The 20,342-nt window shown below is 50.0% G+C and overlaps 1 protein-coding gene across 1 annotated transcript; it reads left to right on the top strand.

Annotated features, from left to right (window-relative positions):
* The first annotated feature begins 2,971 nt into the window (after positions 1 to 2,971).
* On the top strand, positions 2,972 to 19,059 carry LOC120519340 (myosin phosphatase Rho-interacting protein-like). The gene is made up of 3 exons (XM_039742451.1): positions 2,972 to 3,764; positions 4,983 to 5,060; positions 18,642 to 19,059. The coding sequence occupies exons 1-3, from the start codon at positions 3,645 to 3,647 to the stop codon at positions 18,810 to 18,812; spliced, it is 369 nt and encodes a 122-aa protein (XP_039598385.1). The 5' UTR covers positions 2,972 to 3,644; the 3' UTR covers positions 18,813 to 19,059.
* Positions 19,060 to 20,342: the final 1,283 nt, after the last annotated feature.

Genomic DNA, 20,342 nt, shown 5'->3' with positions numbered 1-20,342 from the left:
AGGTGTTTAGGAGAGACGGCAGTGGAGTTTTTAACAGGTGGAGGAGTTGAAATACTTGGGATCAACAGTACAGAGGAATGGGGAGTGTGGAAGAGAAGAGAAGAAGAGAGAGCAGGCAGGGTGGAGAAGAGTGACAGGAGTGACTTGTGACAGACGGGTATCAGCGAGAGTGACAGTGAAGGTCTACAGGACGGTAGTGAGACCAGCTGTGTGATATGGGCTGGCGACGGTGGCACAGGAGACAGAGCTGGAGGTGGCAGAGTTAAAGATGTGAAGATTGGCATTGGGGGTGACGAGGATGGACAGGATTAGAAATGAGGACATTAGAGGGGCAGCTCAAGTGGGACGGCTGGTAGACAAATTCAGAGAGGTGAGATGGCGTTGGTTTAGAGAGATGAGGGGTATATTGAGAGAAGGGTGCTAAAGATAGAGCTGTCAGGAAAGAGGAAGGCCTAAGTGAAGGTTTATGGATGTGCTGAGAGGGGACATGCAGGTGACGGGTGTGACAGAACAAGATGACGAGGACAGGACGATATGGAAGAAGATGATCCGCTGTGGCGACTCCTAACGAGAGCAGCCGAAAGAAGAAGATGCAGTAATAAAATGCTTTGCATTTGTCATTCCAACAGATGGCGCATCACAAACATTAACATTTCTTTTATGAATCCCATACCAAATGGCATATAACAGAGACATATGCATCACATTTGTCATTCCAACAGATGGCACAGTGCAACCATTTTGTATTTTATTACTACCAATGTTTGCGATGTACCACCTGTTGGAATGACAAATGCAAAGCATATTTTATTACTACATGCATGACACAATGTATTCCACCAGATGGTGCACTGCAAGCATTAATGCTGAGGGTGAAGTGGATTTCTTAGATTTCAAGCGGGTACCACAGCTTCCTGTTAATACAATTACAAACATTCCTCAAGTCCCGTTGCCGCTTTGTCATTCTGGGGTATTAAGTGTTGTTTGATGAGAAAAAAAAAAAATGAATGTAAATCATTTGAACACAAGACTGGAACCCAGCAAAATGTGACAAAGGTGACAAAGGTGACGGCATCAGAAGACTCTCTGAATGCGCTGTGTGTGCCTTTGAAATAAGCTGGAAAATGGGTGCCAACTCAGTGCTCTGCTGGCGACCCACTTGAAGGGCACCTGTCACGCCCCCCCACTCAATCTCAAGTCACGAGTGGCTTACCTGTGTGGCACTAGGCAGTCCAGAATGGGGGGGTTAGGGGCTGCTCAGTGCAGCCACCCCCCCCCCAACTTGAGGCCTACTTGAAGCAACCAAGAATCTTAAATCTGCATGAAAATGGGACACAGGGAGGACATGCAAACTCCAGACGAGTGACAGCCGAGTATGAAACTTGAACTCGGACCGCTGTGAAGTGGTGGCACTACCCACTGTGCTTTTCTCATGCAGATCTGGAGAGGGGCTAACCATACCCACAAAGTGCCAGGGAAGGGTGCTCCGTAGGGAATGGTGCTATAAATGTGTATTATAACAATGGAGACAAACTCTCTAGATGTGTGTGTGTGTGACATGAGTGAGCCCACCCTGATCAGGGACCTCACATGTTACACTCTTGTATGGTTTACTTTATCCATCCATTTTCTCAAGCTGCTTGCCCGAGGGTGGAGGCCATCCCAGCTAACATCAGCTGCACATAATCCCTGGCCAGGGTGCCAGCCCTTCGCAGGGTGAACACCAAGGGCCAGTTTATCTTCGCCAGCCCACCTAACCTGCATGTCTTTGGGCTGCGGGGAGCACTCAGGAGGACTTGAACCCTGGTCTCCACCATGTCGGGCAGCAGCAGCATTACTCCGTGTCCCATTCCCATTAACTGACCAACGAGTCCGACTTCTTACTACAGCGTGTCCATCTTTCCATCTTCAAACCCACCTGTCTTGAGGAGGGTCGTGGGGAAGGCGCAGCCTATCCCAGCAAGCACTGAGCACTGGTTTGGAGGGGGTGCCAGTCCATTGCTGGGATAAGACACTTGCACAGAAACACACGCTAGAGCCAACTTAGCAATGCCATTTCACCTAACCTGCAGGTCTTTGGACTGTGGGAGGAAACCCACCTGAACACGGGGAGAACATTCAAACTCCACACCGGTACACCCAGGACTTGAACCTGAACCTTCCTTTCGCGAGGCAGCAGTCCAACCCCCCCGTGCCACCTGTACGGTACTTTGTGTCAGTTAACTTGGAATTCTTAATAAAGGCTGGGCTAAATTAAAACTGAACAGTAACAACACTGGGAGAAGCAACACATCGAAGAAGAGCCGCAAGTGCCAACGTGCCCATCACAGTCTCGGAGTAAACGGACATCCGCCGGGCAATCGAGGAAGAATTGGGTGGTAGTGATACGTACCGAATAGGCTTAAAAACTGCCTTTGGGGTTCTTACCATTGCCACCCCAAGCCCCCAACCCGTTCCCATCTTTCTTGTCCCGTTTCGGTCGATCCCTCGAGATGCCAACAGATGTCAGCTGTCTGCAGCTCCTCCACGGGCTGCGCTTCGCCTGCGCCTCTCCTGCAATGCAGAACTGTTATTCCAGCTGATTGAAAATAATTTGAAACTCGTGGGATGTACCACGACCCCGCGAAATGAGAAAAAAAGACCCCTTCGAAACAGAGCTAGAAGTGGCCAGCTCGTCACCTCCCGTTTACGACGGAGTGCAGGGGGCCGCTGGCTGGCAGCAAACGCCCGCTTCGCGATGACGGCTGTCAGTCAAATTCCACTTCCTTACCCCCCACCCCCCCCTCTTGTCAAGTGAGTGGTTTCGACCGAGACTTTGGACCGTCCACCAAACTTGCACGAGGGTCCGCCCCTCGTCGCTTCGGGTATTTTTTCTATTGGCCCGAGCGCACCCATTTGGCGCGCGACCGGGTATGCAGCCTTTTTGCGATTGGTCAGCAGACACGTCACTCTCCGCCTCCCCGCGCTCCCTGTGGAATTGTTCCAGCTCTCTGCCCGAGAGTTCAATGCGAAGCATCAATGCGTTGCTGCAGCCAGGCTCCCATTTGCAAGGCGGTGGGGCAGGCCAGCGGGGAGTTGGTGAACGCAGCTGTTGCCCTGTCGCTGGAGCTGGGGCTGGAGGTGGCTCAACAAGCTGACATGAGCCCAGAGCCGATGTAACCCCGCACGCTCCACGGCCGGTGACATGGACACTGGGAGCCGCACTCCGACGCACGCAGCTGGGAATTACTGGCATTCCAAGAGAGGACTGCTCGGAGCTGACATGGACAGCGGACGCGCCTCTTAAGGAAAAAAAAAAAAGAAGAAAGAAATAAAAAACGGGGAAAGACTCCGCAGCAGTCGCAGCCCGGCGGCTGGAATGACATTTGTTTGGGCACCTGGATCCCTCCGCTTTGGAAAAGAGTCCAACTTATTCAGGAGTTTGCGACGACAAAGTTGAGGAGCTCGGCGACAGCGGGACGGCTTGGCAATGCGCGCCTGAGGGAGAGCGAGAGAGAAAGCGAGCGAGCGAGCGAGCGAGCAGGCGGTGCGTCTCGCGCCAATAGAGCCGAGGGAGCCTGCGCCTGAGACGCTTGGGTCGGCCGACGGGCCCGCTCGGCATCACGGTGGGCTGTCGCTCTTCTCCTCCGCACCGTCACGGCAACATGTCTGCAAAGGAGAACCCCTGTCGGAAATTCCAGGCGAACATTTTCAACAAAAGCAAGTGTCAGAACTGCTTCAAGCCGCGGGAGTCGCACGCGCTCATCGACGAGGATCTGAGCCAGGTGAGTGCCGCGGGGTCTTGGCTCACTTGGTTTCGGCGGCGGCTCCGTCAAGGGCCGACGCCGTGTGACGGGGGAGAAAGAGGGATGTTAACCAAGCGCCTATAGCGCCTTGACGCTGATGAAGGCCATAAATGGTGCCGCTGGGGTCCTCGTGGGTCAAAGAGAGCTTGACGTGCGTAGATAACCAAAGGCGCTATAAAGTGAAATTGCACCTAAAGGGACTCCTAAAGCCTGGCAGCGAAGGTGATTTAAGTAGCCGCTGTGCCCAGACAAGCAGGGCGCTATATTTGAAAGCTGGTGACGTGTGAATGAAGCGCGTCAGTCGGAGCCCCCGCTTTTCTGATGGGATGTCCCTCAAGGCGCTATATACACGAGAGAGCAGCTCCCGTGTTTCGTGTGCAGCTTCACTTCATTTTGATTCGAGTCGGTGGTCTGCTCTTCAGGGGCCGTGAAAGGCGCTAGAGGCTGAAGTGGGGCTCCTCGAGCTCCGTCCTGGGGCTGCGGGTTCTTAGGCCACCTAACGTGGAGCCCGTTTTTTTTTTTTTTTTTCCTCACTTTCTGTATTTTGGGGTCAGCGCAGAAATGACAAAGTTAATTAAGTTTGGTAAATTTTGATTAAAATCTGCTAAGCAGATACGGAGACAAATTGTAGTTTTTCAGTTGCTAACGTTATTTGCGTTGTGCTTTTCCAGGTGTCCTGGTAATTTGATCCGCTGTTTACTATTCAGGGGGTCTGACGCTGAAGTATTAGCAGCCGCTCGTCACCCAGGGTCGTCTGTCCGGTGGGCTCTGCTCGTTTTTAATTGGAATTCTTGAGAAACAATAAATAACAAAACCGAATTCTGTACAAAACAATCTAAACGTCTTGTAAAAATCCAAATGCGGAGCCTCTCGAAATGCAGCAAATGAAATCCGTTTGGATCAGAAATTGGGAATCTGGCTGGATCAAAAACCGGCAGCCACACGGGGAACCTCCGGGCTTTGTTAAAATGGACCTGAAGATCACGTAAGACGGGAAGGCATCTTATCTTCAAGCCAACCTGCGCAGGATGTAAAGCCGCCTCGGCCGGAGCTGACGTCGCGATCGTTTAACACGGAGGCCGCCTTTCTAAACGGGACCTTTAAGAAGCTGCGGCGGTGTTTCTGGGATGCTTTCCATTTGTGAGCCCTCGTTTTGAAGTCTGCCTAAACTGATCCTTTTTATTTCTTGCATTTTAGGCAAAGCCCGTTTATGGAGGTTGGCTGCTTCTGGCGCCTGAGGGAACGGATTTTGACAACCCGGTGCAGAGGAGCAGGGTAAGAACGTTCTTGTGGGCATTGCGTCCCGTCCGGGGTGGGCTCCAGTCTCGTGTCTCACTCTGTGGGCTGCTGGGTTCAGAGACTGGGTGTATGGGTTGTCTTTCCTGTGCCAGGCCCTGTCTTGCAGCCTATTTCCGATGCCATGCGCTCTGAGCTGGCCCTTTTCATTTTGGGTCGCGTGTCGCTCTTCCATCGTCGACTCGCATCCCCGGCCCCCCTGGCCTGTATGTTCCTGAGTCCACCGCAGAGGCTGTCCTGGCCGGTCGGTCGGTCAGCCGGTCTGTCCAGCGGGTGCCAGCCTTTGGTCCTCTGTGCACAGCAGACATTGGAGTCGGCAGAAGGAGATCCGCTCGCTCGCTCGCTGGCTGCCAAGTAGCACACGATGAGGTGACGCTCTCCGTATCCAGGGCCGTGTGCCACCTTCTGCGCAGCAGCTGTTACCTTTGCTTTATGCACAGGGTGACCTTTTGGTGGTGGTGACGGTGAGAACTCTTGGTGAACCAATGGCCATTGTGCCAACTGTATGCCACTCCTGCCTTGTAGCTTTTAGAGTAGAAGACATTCATGTTCTTAATCCTACAAATGACCAGGCTTGATCTGGCACTGCTCCTCCAAGCCCAAGTTAAACGCCCGCCACGTCTATGGCAGCGCGGGGTCAAGTCTTTGGAGGAGAAAGCAAGGCTGCTGGGTAGTGCAGCATGTGACACCCCTGGAGCCGATGTCATCGTCGTCGTCATCTAAAAACATGTTGGCACAGGACCGTCTGTTTTCACTTTGGGCTGCAAGTGCCCACTTTATGTGAAGAAGATGCCTCCTTTTAGGCATTGCGTGCCAACAGACCTGCCCGGGGTGCAAAGCCACATAGCATGAACGCCCCCTTACATCATCAGATCACGAGTTGGCGCGATGCCACTTGACTCGTCGTAAGTGACACAAAAGGCAATGTGGACTTCGTGAGGCTGGGATCACATGAGCGTGCCGTGGACGCGGTGGCGCAGTTGAGCCTCGCTTGCCGTAACGCACGGTGCCAGCGCCGATGTGCAGGTCCTTACTTTGAGGTCTGACTTCCTTGTATCTGTGCCCTGCCTGGTGATCCCGACTGTGACCGAGGTGACTTTCGATCGTCTCGTCAGTCCCGTGTCACATCACTTGTGCGCCTGGCCCTCCTGCTGACGCGCACAGATTCGTTTCTGCAGAATTTCCCCACAGATGTGTGTGGCGCCTCCGACTTCCCTTTCTGTTCTCCGACTGTGCCTGTCCGTGGTTTGTGTTGGCGTAGCCCCCCTCGTTTGGACGTGGTGGAGGTGCAGTGGGCTCACTTGACTGTGTATCTCTGCCCGCATGACCCTGAATTGGACTGAGCAGATTCTCCGAGTGGCCGGTCACTGCTGTCCTTGTGTGTCGCGTCACACTGACCCCTTGATTTCCGTCACGTGACCCCTTGCGCTCTTTCTCGCTCCCTAAACCAGTAAAACTTTGTCAAGCCCAACTTGGCTGCTTTCTGACAGAAAGGCCTCACGATGTCAGCTGACCGCGCGGTGGATGTTTGCACGTCGGCCCCCCCTTTGAAGTGGCGAGGGCCTTTTCTGAGGTTGGGACCAAAGTCCAGCGATAGTTAAGGGAAGGAGGCCCCCTCGCGTTCTGTGGTCACTCACTGAGTGGCAGTACATCGGGATGTGCCAGCCTCTGCCATGTGTGGCTTCGTGCTGAACTGACAAACGGTTACCAACCGCTGGCATATGGGAGTCCTGCACACACACACACACACACACACACGAGAGGGGCACCTGGGATTGGGGAGACGCTGCAGGTGGCATGGAGCCAAGACAGGCCTGGCATTTTGTAGCAGCCCTGTGAGTGCCGGGTCAGCGGCTAGCAGCTCATTGGCAGGGTGATGGCCCACTGCCGGCCTCGGTGTCCTGGAATGAGCAGATGCCGTTTCTGTGTGTTTGGCTCGTCAAACTGGGTCCGGCTGGCACTCCGTCGAGGGTCCCCAGTGACTTTTACCACACAAAGCCGTCTTCATTCTTTATTAATAGCCTCCTTTTTTCAAACTGCGTGTTGAAATTTAACACCTCGGCCTATCAGTCTGAACAAAGAAGGGGAAAAAAAAAGCAAAACTCGCACACATGTCCTGCGGGTAGCAAGTCTATGTGGCATGGGGGGGGCCTGCCACTCCGAGTGTTTCCATAGAGCGTGCAGCCGGGGCGACGCTAGGACCTGTGAACTCCTGGCCAGTCTCTCTCTGCCAGGCAGTGGGTAGTGGTGGGCAGTGGGGGGTCCATTATCCTCTCGCATGTTTTCAGTTTCCTGCCTTTGTTAGTTGCTTCTTAACTGATGTGGGTCAAGAGTAAATTCTTCTTTTTATAGTAAATGCCATCTCCAGGTGGCACCACACACACACACGATTGTTTCCAGGCTCGTGGATTGGTATCTGCATTCCACAGTTCTGATGAGCCCGACACTGACAGTGAGTTGCCCGCAGGTTCTTGAAATGTCTGGCCCTCCTGAGCACCTGCTCTTCATCTGCCAGCCCTGTGCCCATTTCCTATTCCTGCATTGGCATGGGCTCAAATGTTCACTCCGTGTTCTGTGATTTCCTCTTCAACCTTGTCGTGCCCGTTGCTGCCTGCCCTCCTTTGCTTACATCCCATAATATCTGGCGTCACGTGTTTACATCCTTGTGTCAGAGTCGTGGCGCGTATTCACGGACCAGCTAGTTTGTGCCCAAGCACCTGAGCTTGTCCAGGTGGCAGTCCCTGAAGACGCCTCGCTGACTGTGGTGCCAGGAGCTGATGTGTGTGACGGTGTTCTGTCACCTACCGTCGTGCCAAGTGCTCTGCAGTTCTGTGTGTCACAAAAGGCATGTAGCTGAGCGGTCCCTGGGCACGCTGTGCCATCCTCGTCCTCATCGAGCTTGTAAGATGAAGGGCTGGTGGACAGGTGGCTCCTGGCCTTGGCACGTTTCTTCTACCCGCTCATAAACGTTTTGTTGAGTTCTGCTGTTTTCAGTTCCTTACTGTGCCAACGTCCTTTGGTGGATTTCAGCAGATTTCACTCCCTCTGCCCAAAGAAATCGGCGATGGCGCAATCCGGCAGTGGAGTGTCTGTGTTTGTGTGACCTTGGCTCCAACTAGACTCGTGTCAGAGTGCTGTGCTGTGCTGTGCTGTGCCATACGTCTTCGACCTGCCCACGAGGCATCGCCAGCTTGTTCTATTGTGCCAGCTTCTATCTGCTGTTGTCTCGGTGTCCTTTTCAAATTGCCTTTACTTTATGGTTTAGCCTTCTATCAGAAGCCAAGGTGTGCGGAATGTGAAGATGGATTAGTTTAGTGCGGACGGTGAAATCGGCTCAGAGGGTCTGGACATGGGGACCCCTTGGATGGAGGAAACTGCTGCCAGCCAGATGATCAGAGGTGCCATGCTGTGGGAGGAAGGTCCTGCTTATGGAGCTCTTGTATTGCTGTGCCAGCTTCCTTATTTTGTGTGTGGGATGCCAGCTGGTGAGTTCTGTATGGCGCCTTTCCACAGTGAACACTGCCCTGCGATGAAGCACAACGCGGTCACTTGCGTAGCTCTACAATGAGAGCACAGACCGACGATGTCCTGTGGCGCCGCACGCCATGTCATCGGCGCTGAAGGTTCAGCTTGGGCTTTGTGCTCTCATTTGAATTTTCAAAGCAGTTTGTAAATGCCTCGTTGGTTGTGCCCTCCTTTGCTTTGCCCCCTGCTCGCCACGCTCGCCAACCCCCGTGCAGGCCCTACACGCTCGTCATTTACCGGATCTGCCGCGTGTGACGAATCGTGCTGTGCTTTTGGATAAACGTGACAATCAACTCTATCTTTGATATCTCTGTCTGGCATCGCTGCCAGTTTGTCACGTGTTGGTTTATTATCTATGCCAGCGTGATCTTTCGGATTCATATAGAAATCCAAGAAAATGTCTTTGTCCGTGTTTTTCAGATAAATTGGGATACTTCTGGACGTGTGGGTTTGTATCCATTACTGGCTGTAGTTACTAATACGTCCGATCGTTGAACTCTTTTGATTCTTTGTTGGATCGCTTCTCCGTGATCATGAATATAAACCTGACCCATTTGGGGTTTAATCGGAATGAAGCTTGGCGTGGCTTTAGTTGTTGTGGGACCTCAGATTCTCATAGCGTGTGCCCCTGAATCGAGTAAATCTACGTTCTGAGCACTGAACGACGCAAACAGATTATCGTAGTCACTAAATAGCCAATCGCAGATACGACTGGGAAGAAACACGAATGAGACGATCTACAAGTCTGCGATGGAAAGTGTCAAGCCAAACGATCTCCACATGCGTCTGTCGTGTCACTCCTGTCGTGTCACTCCTGTCGTGTCACTCCTGTCGTGTCACTCCTGTCGTGTCACTCCTGTCGTGTCACTTCCGTCGTGTCACCTTCTGTCGTGTCACTTCTCTATTCCAGCTCTTTTCACTGTTCTGTTATGTCACCGAGTAATCGCTCACTTCATCTGTTTGCGCCAATGCGATCTTTACTCTCAGTGTTTTGAGACTTCTGACTTTTCATACTTCTATGATCTCCAACCTGCTCTGCTTGTGTATTGCGCCAAGGTGTCTGAACGCTTTCTGACATTCTGCTTTGTCTGCTGCTCTTTGTCTTTTATTTCTGGCCCCGAGTCTGCTGAAATCTCTGGGCACAAAGTCTTGTCTCGCAGGACCCTCTGAAAGGTCTCGTCCCGTCCCAGGATGGTCTTTATAATAGAGAGATGTGGCCGGCTTTGAGCTGCTGGACTCTTGTGCGCATTATCGACTCTCGCTCTCTCTATCTTGTATTCGTAGTCTGAGTCCCGACCTGATCGTATGTATGGCTGCTTTCCTGCCAGGTAACACATGTGGTTGGTCTACCAGTCCCTGTTTGAGTTGCGAGAAGCGGATCACAGAGTGTTGTGTAGTTTATTGTCAAGTAATACAAAGACGTGTGTGTGTGTGTGTGTGTGTGTGTGTGTGTCATGTCTGACTCTAATGTGGGGACCACTGGAGTGTCTGTGCCTGATGAGCCCAAATGAGGGTGAAACACGTGTCGCGTACTCGTCGTCTGTCTGTCTGTCTGTCTGTAGTCTAAAAGTGCACCGTTTTATGTCACGCGTTAACTCAGGCTTATTTAAAAACCTACGTATCTATGTTTGCCGTCATTCTTTTCAGAATTTATCGGACTTTAATGTGATGTTATTAGATTTTCAGGTTGTTGTTCTGTTTTTAAATTGTAAACTTAAATTTGAAGGTTTTTGCCAGTGAAGTCAAATGGCTCGTTTATTTCGTCTCTTCTAAGTCCTCGTCGAGCTCAGTGGACATCCGTTTAACAGGAATACTCCAATCGCTAAGAGAGGAAATACTTTCTTCTTCTTTCATGATTTGTACTGTTAAATAATCATTAATTTTTCTTTTACATTTTTATAGAATTTAGTGATTTTGACGCCAATAAGTAGTCCTTTTTCGTTTGTACGTGTCCAGATTTTACTAATCCTCTGGCCAAGCCCCCTCGTTTAGTTTGGTTCTCGTAGCCACTTGTTCTTCTCTATAAAGCCCGGAGGTCCTAGAAACTAAAATGATCAGAAAACAAAAAGTGAAATGGAGAGGAAGTCCTCTGGGCGTCTCTGCTAGGAGTCGTCGTCTTGTCCTCGTACTCGCGGCGCTTGTGAATTAACGGCTAAGCTGCTGTCTCTCTGCGTTTTACTGATGTGGTCGCCTCGCTTGTGTTGTTAGTGGCAGGACGAAAAGTAAAAGGGCTGCCATTTTTTTGCTGACGTCCTCGCCACACTTCTGATATAGCGGATCAGCGAGGGACTCTGTCTTCGGAGGTTTAGTTTTGCCGATGTGCTGTCTTCGCTTGCGTATCCGCAGAGTAGCCGACTCCACCTGTCACTTCCGGACGGACACGGACGGACGGACGGACGGACAGACAGACTTCCACGTGTAGACGTTTCTATACAAGAAGAATCCAAGTGTGTGTCAGGATGGCGTCTTTGAATTTTAAAGGGAGAGGGTCGCCCCACCATTCCAACTTTGCCGCTGGGGTGGCATGGTAGTCCTATTTAGAGAGTGAGTGATGCCCATTTTTGTGCCAGCTTTTCCCCCAATGGCAGGTATTGGAGACGGCAGTTTGTGGCCCACACAAGTGCACGTTTTACTGGACACCATAGCACCCTAAAGGTGGAGTGACGAGGTCGAGCTGTCGTTTCCTGCCGCCGGTTTCTTTCCCGAAGTGTCGCTGGCCGGTTTAACCCTTTCCTCTCTTGACTTGCCTGTAAAACAGAAGGCCCACTCCTGACGCCCAGAGGGGGCTGTGGGGGTACAGAGGGGGGACGCGTGTCTGCACCCGGACTGCTTTGTAGGGCTACTGGAATTCTCTCACAAGATGAGAGGTTGAGGGCTTGTCGTCGGGCCGAGTGAAGCTGAACGTCTGCCTGAGTTGTGGCCGCTGATTCATAAGTGCCGACTGTAGCCGCTTTCCCATTTCAGGCATGTTGGAGACAGTGAGTCACCTGACTGATGAATGCTGAGGTCCCCCCGGCCAGGAGCGAGAGTGCCAAGTGCTTGTTACGCCAGGCTGGCCCAACTCCAAGCAGGGAATTGCGTTGGCATAACAAGCCCCAAGCTGTTATTACCTGCTCCAAAAACAAACCGCCAAAATCCTGCACTGCCAGGCTGTATGGATCATCTCCGGGGCTCCTCTGAACTCGAGGCAGTGAGCGGTGGGAAAAGAGACGAAAAAGGAAAAGGCGCAGATGAGAGGAATGCACGGACTTGCAGTTGGGAGTGTTTGCCAAAGACAGCAGTGCTGCCCCCACGTCACAGTGACTCCCGGCTACACGGAGACCCTTTATTACTTCATGACAAGTTTTTCTGTGATTGATTGCAAGAAATGCTAACACTGCATGATGGGTAACTCCTGGACATTGTCACGTGCGCCCTTGAGTGACAGCTGTCACATATCGGGCTGCAAGTCCGGGAGCCCCTGGCCGATTGACGAGCCCCTGGGATGGCACTAAATGAGGATGGCGTCGGCCCCCCCGCCCGTTTTGCCGCAGTTAACTGGAGGTCAGGGTGTCAAAGTCAGTTCCTGGAGGGCCGCAGGCGTTCATCCCCTCCACTGTCTCCACTGTTAACTCTTTAGTGTTGCTAGCAGGACTTTGTGTGTCGCCTTGATTTTAATTGGCTTGCGTTTTATTTGTTTCGTTAGATTCTGTCATCAGCAGCCCACCGATACTGAAACTCAAAAGCAGCCGAGAGAGAACCGGGCTAAAGCATATCGTCGTCTTCACCTGCGTCCTCCATTACAGCGTCTGTCTTCTCTCTGGCATGCATTGAGGTGAGGGGCTCAAAAGGCAGTGACCACTTTTAGATCACCACCAAGCTATGGCATTAAATGGCAGGTTAGGGTCTGTCCACCACGGAACTGAAGCCCTGGTTTATTTTTACATCTCCATCCATTTGCCAACCCGCTGAATCCGAACACAGGGTCATGGGGTTCTGCTGGGGCCAACACAGGGCACAAGGCAGGAACCAGTCCCGGGCAGGGTGCCAAGATATCATCCCAAAGGGCTTACAAAGATAGAGCTCTTGATTATATCGAAAAATCCCGGGATGACACGAGACTTTTTGGAACATTTTTTTCAACTCCCGCGAGACGAGACTTTGGCCATGAGATGTTTTCAAGTCCCGCCCTCCTGTCAATCATATTCAGCCTTGCCCGCAGTCCACTCGCCTCTCATTGGTGTGAATGCTTTTGACAGATTCGCTCTTATAAATGTTAACATTTGCCTCACTTTAAGTTCCCAGTTATGTCCAAATCTTATTGAAGAATTCCATCACGAAGGGTTAACAACAGAAAAAGTGAGTACGCCGGTAATCCTGGCACCAAGAAACTGGGAAGTCAAACGAGTTCACGCCAGAAATTGGAATCGTTTACACGGCAAATTAGTGAAATGCGTATCGATAGACTATACTGGAACAGTTGATGGTGATGGTGAGGAAGATGAAAACATCAACTTACAACTTCATGAAGAAGATCTACAACCGTTAACACCGTCTGGTCTGTCTTACTGTAGAACGGAGGACGTGTCCATGAAAGGTAGTGTAGTCCATCTTCACTAACGACATGAGACCCCAAAGGAGATCTCGATATGCCAGTCGTATTAAAACGTCTACAGTTTCCTGTTAGAATCGCTTTTGTTATGACAATTAACAAATCACAGGGACAAACCTTCTCTCTGTTACATAAAATGACTTCTTCAAATGAATTGATATTCACTCCCAGCAGTTCTACATTTCGTTGTCACAAAAGTCCAAACACAGAATCTCAATTCAGTGCGATTTTGATGAAAAGTTCATTCCAAAAATAGTTTTTACTGAAGTTTTACAGTCATTGTTGTAAAGGTTTGCGTGTTAATTTCAAAGCCAAACAGAACGAAATCGTATTACGCACCGAGTACCTCGTAACACCACATGAGACATCACTTACTTTGTTACGTTTTACTCTTTTTAATATGGTTCATTACTCGCTGTAATGTAAAATAGTTAGTTAGTAAATTGTACATCCACGAGCCGCAGAACCGCAAAGAGGCTTAGTGCGTAGTGCCCGCCAGGGGGTTGGCGAGCGAAGCAAGCAGGGGGCAAAGCCCCCTAGTTCAAAAACAAGATTTGTGACCGTGGGAGAGTTTTGTGGCTCGTCAGTGAATGATCTCATCCATATTTATTTATTTATTTATTTTATTTTATTTTACTGTGGCCACATCCCCGATTTACTCAGTTTTACTGGTCAAGGTTGCAGAAGTGGGCCTCCTTGACTCCAGAAGCTTCCTCCAGCGTTTCCTGGGGTTTCCTAAACCTAATAAAGTATCCATCCATCCATCCATCCTGATGCTCCCAGGACAGCTGAGATCTCTGACCTCTCTATGCTGTCTCAGGCCTGACCCTTGGTCTTCTCCCAGGTGGCTACACTTCATGCCTAAAGCATGCGTTCTTCCCTGAGGTCCTCCTGTATTCCTTAGTCTTCCTTAGTCTTCCTAATGCCTGGGAGTCTCATTTCAGCCATTGGCACCTGGGTTCTCATTCTTTGGGTCACCATGCAGTTCCCTTACCCACCATAGTTTAGTAAGATGGCTGTGAATCTACTGCATCCGAACCAATTCTTAGGCCATTTGCTCGATCACCTCGCTATTGAGCGAGACCCTTACTTTGTAAAGAACAAGCCCCTCTTTTCAGAGAGAGATCCACGTTCTCACATTTAAAGCTGTGAACCACTCCAGTGCAACGACCCCCTTGGTGTCACCATTTTCCACCCCTCCTGTGGTGACGAAGTTCATTAGGAGGATGGGAGTTTAGGTCTCCGCTCAGTTGTGTTCCCAGTCAGTGCTCACTGTCCACTTGTTGTCCAGCAGGTGCTCTGTGCATTGGAGCCAGTGTGCCATTTAATAATCCGTTGGCACTTCAGGATCAGGTTTTCTCTGAATGCCCAGATGATGGTAGCTTAAGATCAGATGACATCAAAGTCTCTCGTTGCCCTTTGGCCCAGGATGCTCTTTTTCCAGCCAAACTTACACGTAAACGTGGGCATCCAAGACGTGACTAGTCAGAAATCCAGGAACGATTCACAGCTTGAGTTTGGATCTGTCAGGCCTTCCTTTGCAATCCTGCCCATCTCGGTGTCGCCATCATTCCAATCATGAGCATTGAAGGTCCCACTCAGGGGGAAATTTATTGGTGCCATCTTGAGCACCCAGTCTAGTGTTTCTAAACAGGTGGAATGCTGGGAGTAGTTGTTTGCTGTTCCATGTATGCACCAGTCGACGTTTTACCCTGTGCCACTCATGGATGAGGTGACCCTCTCACCCTCCAGAGCAAACCCCCAGGTGTATGGCTCCCGTTCAGCTGCTTGTGTGTATCCCCGAAAGACCACCCATGATCAACAAGTCTGGTTCCACACCCAGCGAGTCTGAATACGTTTTGCTGGTATTTAACCCCCTGCACGACATCCAGCTCTTCACCCGCTAGAAAGTTACATGCGCCAGTTTGTTCTGCCAACATCTAGTGTGGCTGGTCCATCTCTGTCTTGCCTGTTTATTAGCCGTCATTGTACTCATCCTTCACCTTGGAGGCGGTGTGCCCACACAGAGGGTCTCTGCTGCTTTTGTAGGCTGAGCCCAACCACATTATATATGTTACCCTGGCACCACGTGGCATTCCTAGGCCTGGCACCAGTGATGATGTCATTAGAGCACTAATGAGGGGTCGAATTCTCGATTGCTCTTTGCCTGACTCCTCCACTTAAACCGGTTTATCTTGGGCACACATCTCGAACTTCTGACCTCCAAATATCAATCCAGCCCTCAAGACCCCAAACCAGTGTCATGGTGAGGGTCTCAGGAGGGTGCTTTTAAATCAGTATGGCCAGAATCAAAATGAAAACCTCTGTTGTACTGGTGCCACATGAACTGGTGATTCCAGAGATGATTCAGCATGGCATGCAGTCCTTTACAAAAGGACTCTCACCTTTAGCTGCTTTTCAAATCAGGTTTGTCAACGAGGGGCTTCATCGGCTTTATGGGATTTGGCCTCCTGCTGTTAGGGTTTATGTTGGCACATGCAGGAAATATTAGTCGGTTAGTAACGTTTAGTGGAAATTTCAAATGCCACGTCGTACTCATTCCTTCGGCTTACTGCACTTTAAGACTTGACCCTCTTGGCTGGGGGGCAATCCATGAGTTCAGAATTCCTGGAATTCAGCCTTTGTGCAAATTCCAGGGGTACCTCGCGTAAAGCAATGAGCTGGCCATCACAGATTGGCATTCACAGCAGTGGTGTACCTGTAACCAGAGACGGCATCCCAGCTGCTCCCATACTTACCATTTGGTGCACTTTCACTCCTCTGGCATCAGAAACCCAGCAGGTGCCACTCATGTGCATTTGGCAGAGTAGTCTGTTGATTTAGCAGCTCCCCCCCCCACCCCCCTAACTGGGCGCACCCCCCAACTGGGCGCTCCCCTAACGCTCGAGCCACGGCCGTCCCATTCAGAGTGACCGTGAGGGCTCTGCTCCCGTCCTGGGCCTACACGTTGTAAACGTCTTGCTGTCATTTCACCTGAAAGGTGCTACAAGTCAAAGCAGCTGATTGGTCCCATCGTCCCATCCTCAAAACGTTTGCCACATCACGTGGCGCTCAGACGCTCCGGGCGAGGGCGAGGGTGAGAGCCCGCCACACTTCAGCCATGCTATGCTTATGGGAAACACAGCGGCAGTGATCTCGGCCAGTCGCTCCGATTATCCCTTTACTTCTCTTCTCTTTTAGGTCAAGCTGGTCACAGCTCTGCTCTCCATGTTGTTGGCGTCGGCCAGTTGAAGGCTCCGGTCCACCCTGATGCCGACTTGAGCTCCTCCGTATTCACTACATTCGCCCGTCGCAGGGTGGGCTTTCCTGCCTGCGTGATTCTCTCCAGTTTCTGGTCTCCCCATTTTGTCTGCTGACCTCGGGTTTGGACTGTGCCCTGTGCTGCTGAGTTCTTTGTCCATTTTTCAGACTCCATCTTTGTTTCTGGGTTGGGCTTTTCTTAGAGGACAGCAGTGTGCCATGAAACTGGCAGTCATGAAAGTCCTTGTGTGGCATTTATCTACGTTCTGCAGTTAAGCCGTGTGACATGAAAGGTGCGATTGCTGCATTTTTGGGTCCTTTTTGTTGTTCACAATTGGCGCGTAGCCTGGTAAGGGATGTCACAGGGTGACTTACTGAAGTGCCAGCCATGGGCCTGGATGCTCTCTGCCTTCTCCATTCGGACTTTTAACATCTACCAGAGCTGAGTGGTGGGGAGCCACAGTCGTGCCAGGAGGCCGGGCAGAGTAGGAGAAGATTGTCGTATGGCGTCGTCCCCTTCCTCCAGTGCAATTGTGCCGCCTGCTTCAGAGATACGTGATGTGGCGACGTGGTGTTGTGGGGCGTCTTGCGTTACGACTGCGACAGGGCTTTCCTGGGCTGCGTTTTAAGATGGCCACTGCTTTGCCACCCGCTGCCCCACTTGCCATAACACGAGTTAAAAGAGCTGTAATGTTTGTTGGTGTCCTGTGATTCAATGGCCGACAGGGTTGTTATGTCGTTTCTCCGACGGCCCCTCGGTGTTCCCTTCTAAGATGTTGTCCATGTAAGTTGTGTGCGGTCAGAGCACTGTGGCGGCGGGCAGGTCCTTCATCGGTTTAGTCCGCCGCTAACGCGCAGCGAGTCTTGGTCTTCAGCCATAACAGCAGGCTGCACGTCTCCAAATGAAACCTCTTAAGCCCCTGGAGCTGAGGGCCATCATCAGGCTGTGGAGGGTTGTTGGTGGGACCCCCACGTTGAGCCGCTAGTGCTGGAGAAAGAGACGCTCTGGAAAACAGATGTGCCCCATTTGTCTTCGTCTCCTGTGTGCTCTGTGAAAGCTATTAACGTGAGCCGAGTTCATCTGGCTCCTAAAAATAGCAGGTGACCGGCACAAGTGGCGTTTAGGGAAAATTCTGGAGTTGGCACGTTGGGGTCTCTCGCTCCGTCTCTCTGTCTCTCGCTCTAATTGATCTCTCTTGCCTGTCATTGTCTGTCTGTCTTTAGATTGTATTCTTGTTTGTTTTGTACAGAGCCCGTGGTGTTCATGTGTGGGCAGACAGAGCCACGGTGTATGCTCGAATAATGAGCGAGTGTGTGAGGGGTTAGGGTTAGGGTTAGGGTTAGGGTCGAGTGTATAAAATGTAACACACACACACAGTTTATCTGCCTACCGTGTTAGAATAAGAAGATGCTGCTGATGCTGCTGCTGTCCGGCTGTGTTTGTCGCTTTGCTGGCTCAGCGGTGGGGATTGCGACACAATACTTTAGGGGAATTCAAAGTGCAAATGAAATAAGATGTCAAGAATACCAGCGGGGTGCAGTCCAAGTGGCCTTCAGAGATGGGAGGTCTTTGTGCAGTAATGGGGGCCTCTTGACCACCGGATCTTTATGGGAACACATCTGAGAGAGAAAGTGCAAGGAGAAGAAAAGTATAAGAAGAACACGGAGGGCAAATGGTGTCAAATATCAAATACTTACAGATGTGTTCAGCTACCCGTCTTTGACAAGTAAGCGTAATTAGTTTGTGATATAAACGTGTGTGTGTGTGCGCACGTTCAGAAATGAGATGTACATAATATACGGCTTTCTACTCGGGCATATTAGCTGCTGTTGTGCGAGTGGCACCCTGTGAAACTTCATGATAGCTTTGGTAAGATGGTGGTGATACTCGGGATTGCATGAAGGACGACTCTTGTCAGATGATAAGAAGCGACGATCAAATGTGAAGTTAAACACTGGAGGTTTAAAGGTGTCTGCTCCATCATCTCGAGGAGCCTGATGTGCCAGGCTCCTGTGCTTTTCATGTTCACGTACGTCACCCTGGTGTGCCACCCTTTACAAGTCTACACTCCACCTTTCTGATGCCCGCTGCTCATTTCTGCTGTTGGGCAGTTGGTCTGCCCAGTTTCAGTACATTTACATGTGATTTTACTCATCGTCATCTTCTTCTTCTTCTCTCACAGAAATGGCAGAGGAGGTTCTTCATCCTGTATGAACACGGACTTTTACGCTATGCCCTCGATGAAATGGTGAGTTGGTTTCTTTGGCTTTATATTGCACCTGTAGCTCCTCTTCTCGCCAGTGTCCGGTTTGTTTTGCCTGCTTTCCAATTGCAGTGCTCTTTGCCAGTGTGATATGGCAATACACTTAGAGTGGGTATACATTTTTCCAAGTGTGCCATGGCCTGTGTGGTACTAAAGAGAGCGATACCCTGCTTCACATCAAGGTTTACCTTCTCACTTGCCACTTGAAGCCTTGCATGTGCCGTTCTTGCAGTCCTGAGCTGGAGGAAGCGTTGAGCTTTATCACCGCTTTGTTGGAGGATACATTGGGGCTGCCACCTTAACTTGTAAGGCGTCGACCACCATTGGCCGCTCATTCCTTTATCTTATCCACTCGCGGAGAAGTCGGGCCTTGATTTTACTGTGTGATTTGTAATATTTTATAATGTCGGTGGTGTAAGTCCAATTGGCAAATCTCTCACTATTGGTCTAAGAGATTGTGATATGCCAACGCCTGCCCACCTGAGAGAGTCGCCACAGAGCACTATGTGGGTGTGGCAATGCGCTCTATCGGCGGGTGTTCCTATGTTTGTGCCTATGTGACCACACGGTGATACCCGCACTGTTCCGAAGTGACGTTTGCACTGATTTGTGCTTTTTGTGTGTCACACCCTCGTACACCTTTAGTGTAAGAACATCCCTGATCTACGCTTTCAGAAGAAAATATGAAGCTGGTTTGAAATGAAATGTCGTTGAAGTGGCGCAAGAAATCGGTATCTGCACTGCTGCGACAAAATGCAATGCATTTGAGAAACTGGTGTGAGATCGGAGGAGACAAGAAGATGTGGAAAAAAAATAAAATAAAGTAAATGTCACATTTTGAAAGGAGCGTAAAGCGCATCTACTCGCCTAGAAGTTCTCCTGAGGATAAGTTGGGAGTTGATTTTAAAGGATCGATTGATTTATGGATCTATCTATCTGTTATATAGCGCCTTTCACTTTATCTATCTATCTGTTATATAGCGCCTTTCATTCTTTATCTATCTATCTATCTATCTATCCCTACATATACACACACACACACATACAGTCTTTGGGGTGTGAGCAGCTGTTGCTGGAGGTGCCAGAATCCATGAAGGAAGAGAAATGAAAAACATTATTTGTACAAAATCTTAATTTATTTATCCATTCCTAAATAATTAAATGGGCAGGCTATTTTGTGTCAGTGCAATACGCTGCTTGTTAAAACGTTTGACTCCCGCTCTTACGTGCAAGTCTGCCTGGATATTATGAACTATCATTTCTGTTCAATTTGTATTTAAATTTTAAATAGAAGGAATTTTTATTTAGTGGACAGAATATTATTCGTGAATAAATCAACTCAGACCTTAAATAACTTATAAGATTTTGCTCTCCATAAAAATATATCCTGTCTAAATTATACAAGTTAGAAATAAAGTAAACGTTAAAAGAACAAACATTCAAATTTCTTTACTCTTATGTAATTTTATATAAAAAATAAACTTAAATTTTAAATATCCCAAAAGATTTTGCTCTCCATAAAAATATATCCTGTCAAAATGATACAAATTCAAATATGAACATGCTGCATAACAAAACCTGGAAATATAAATAAAATGTGTTCCTCTCAGCAATAACAAA

The sequence above is a fragment of the Polypterus senegalus genome, unplaced genomic scaffold (genome assembly GCF_016835505.1).
Source record: "Polypterus senegalus isolate Bchr_013 unplaced genomic scaffold, ASM1683550v1 scaffold_1439, whole genome shotgun sequence".
Taxonomy (NCBI): Eukaryota; Metazoa; Chordata; class Cladistia; order Polypteriformes; family Polypteridae; genus Polypterus; species Polypterus senegalus.
Note: the sequence above shows the minus strand (reverse complement) of the source record. Positions and strands in the feature narration are given on the sequence as shown.

Coding starts and splice junctions, on each gene's coding strand:
- LOC120519340 (XM_039742451.1), top strand. CDS start 3,645: ATGTCTGCAAAGGAGAACCCCTGTCGGAAATTCCAGGCGAACATTTTC. Junction 3,765..4,982: donor TCGACGAGGATCTGAGCCAG/GTGAGTGCCGCG, acceptor CTTGCATTTTAG/GCAAAGCCCGTTTATGGAGG. Junction 5,061..18,641: donor ACCCGGTGCAGAGGAGCAGG/GTAAGAACGTTC, acceptor CTTCTCTCACAG/AAATGGCAGAGGAGGTTCTT.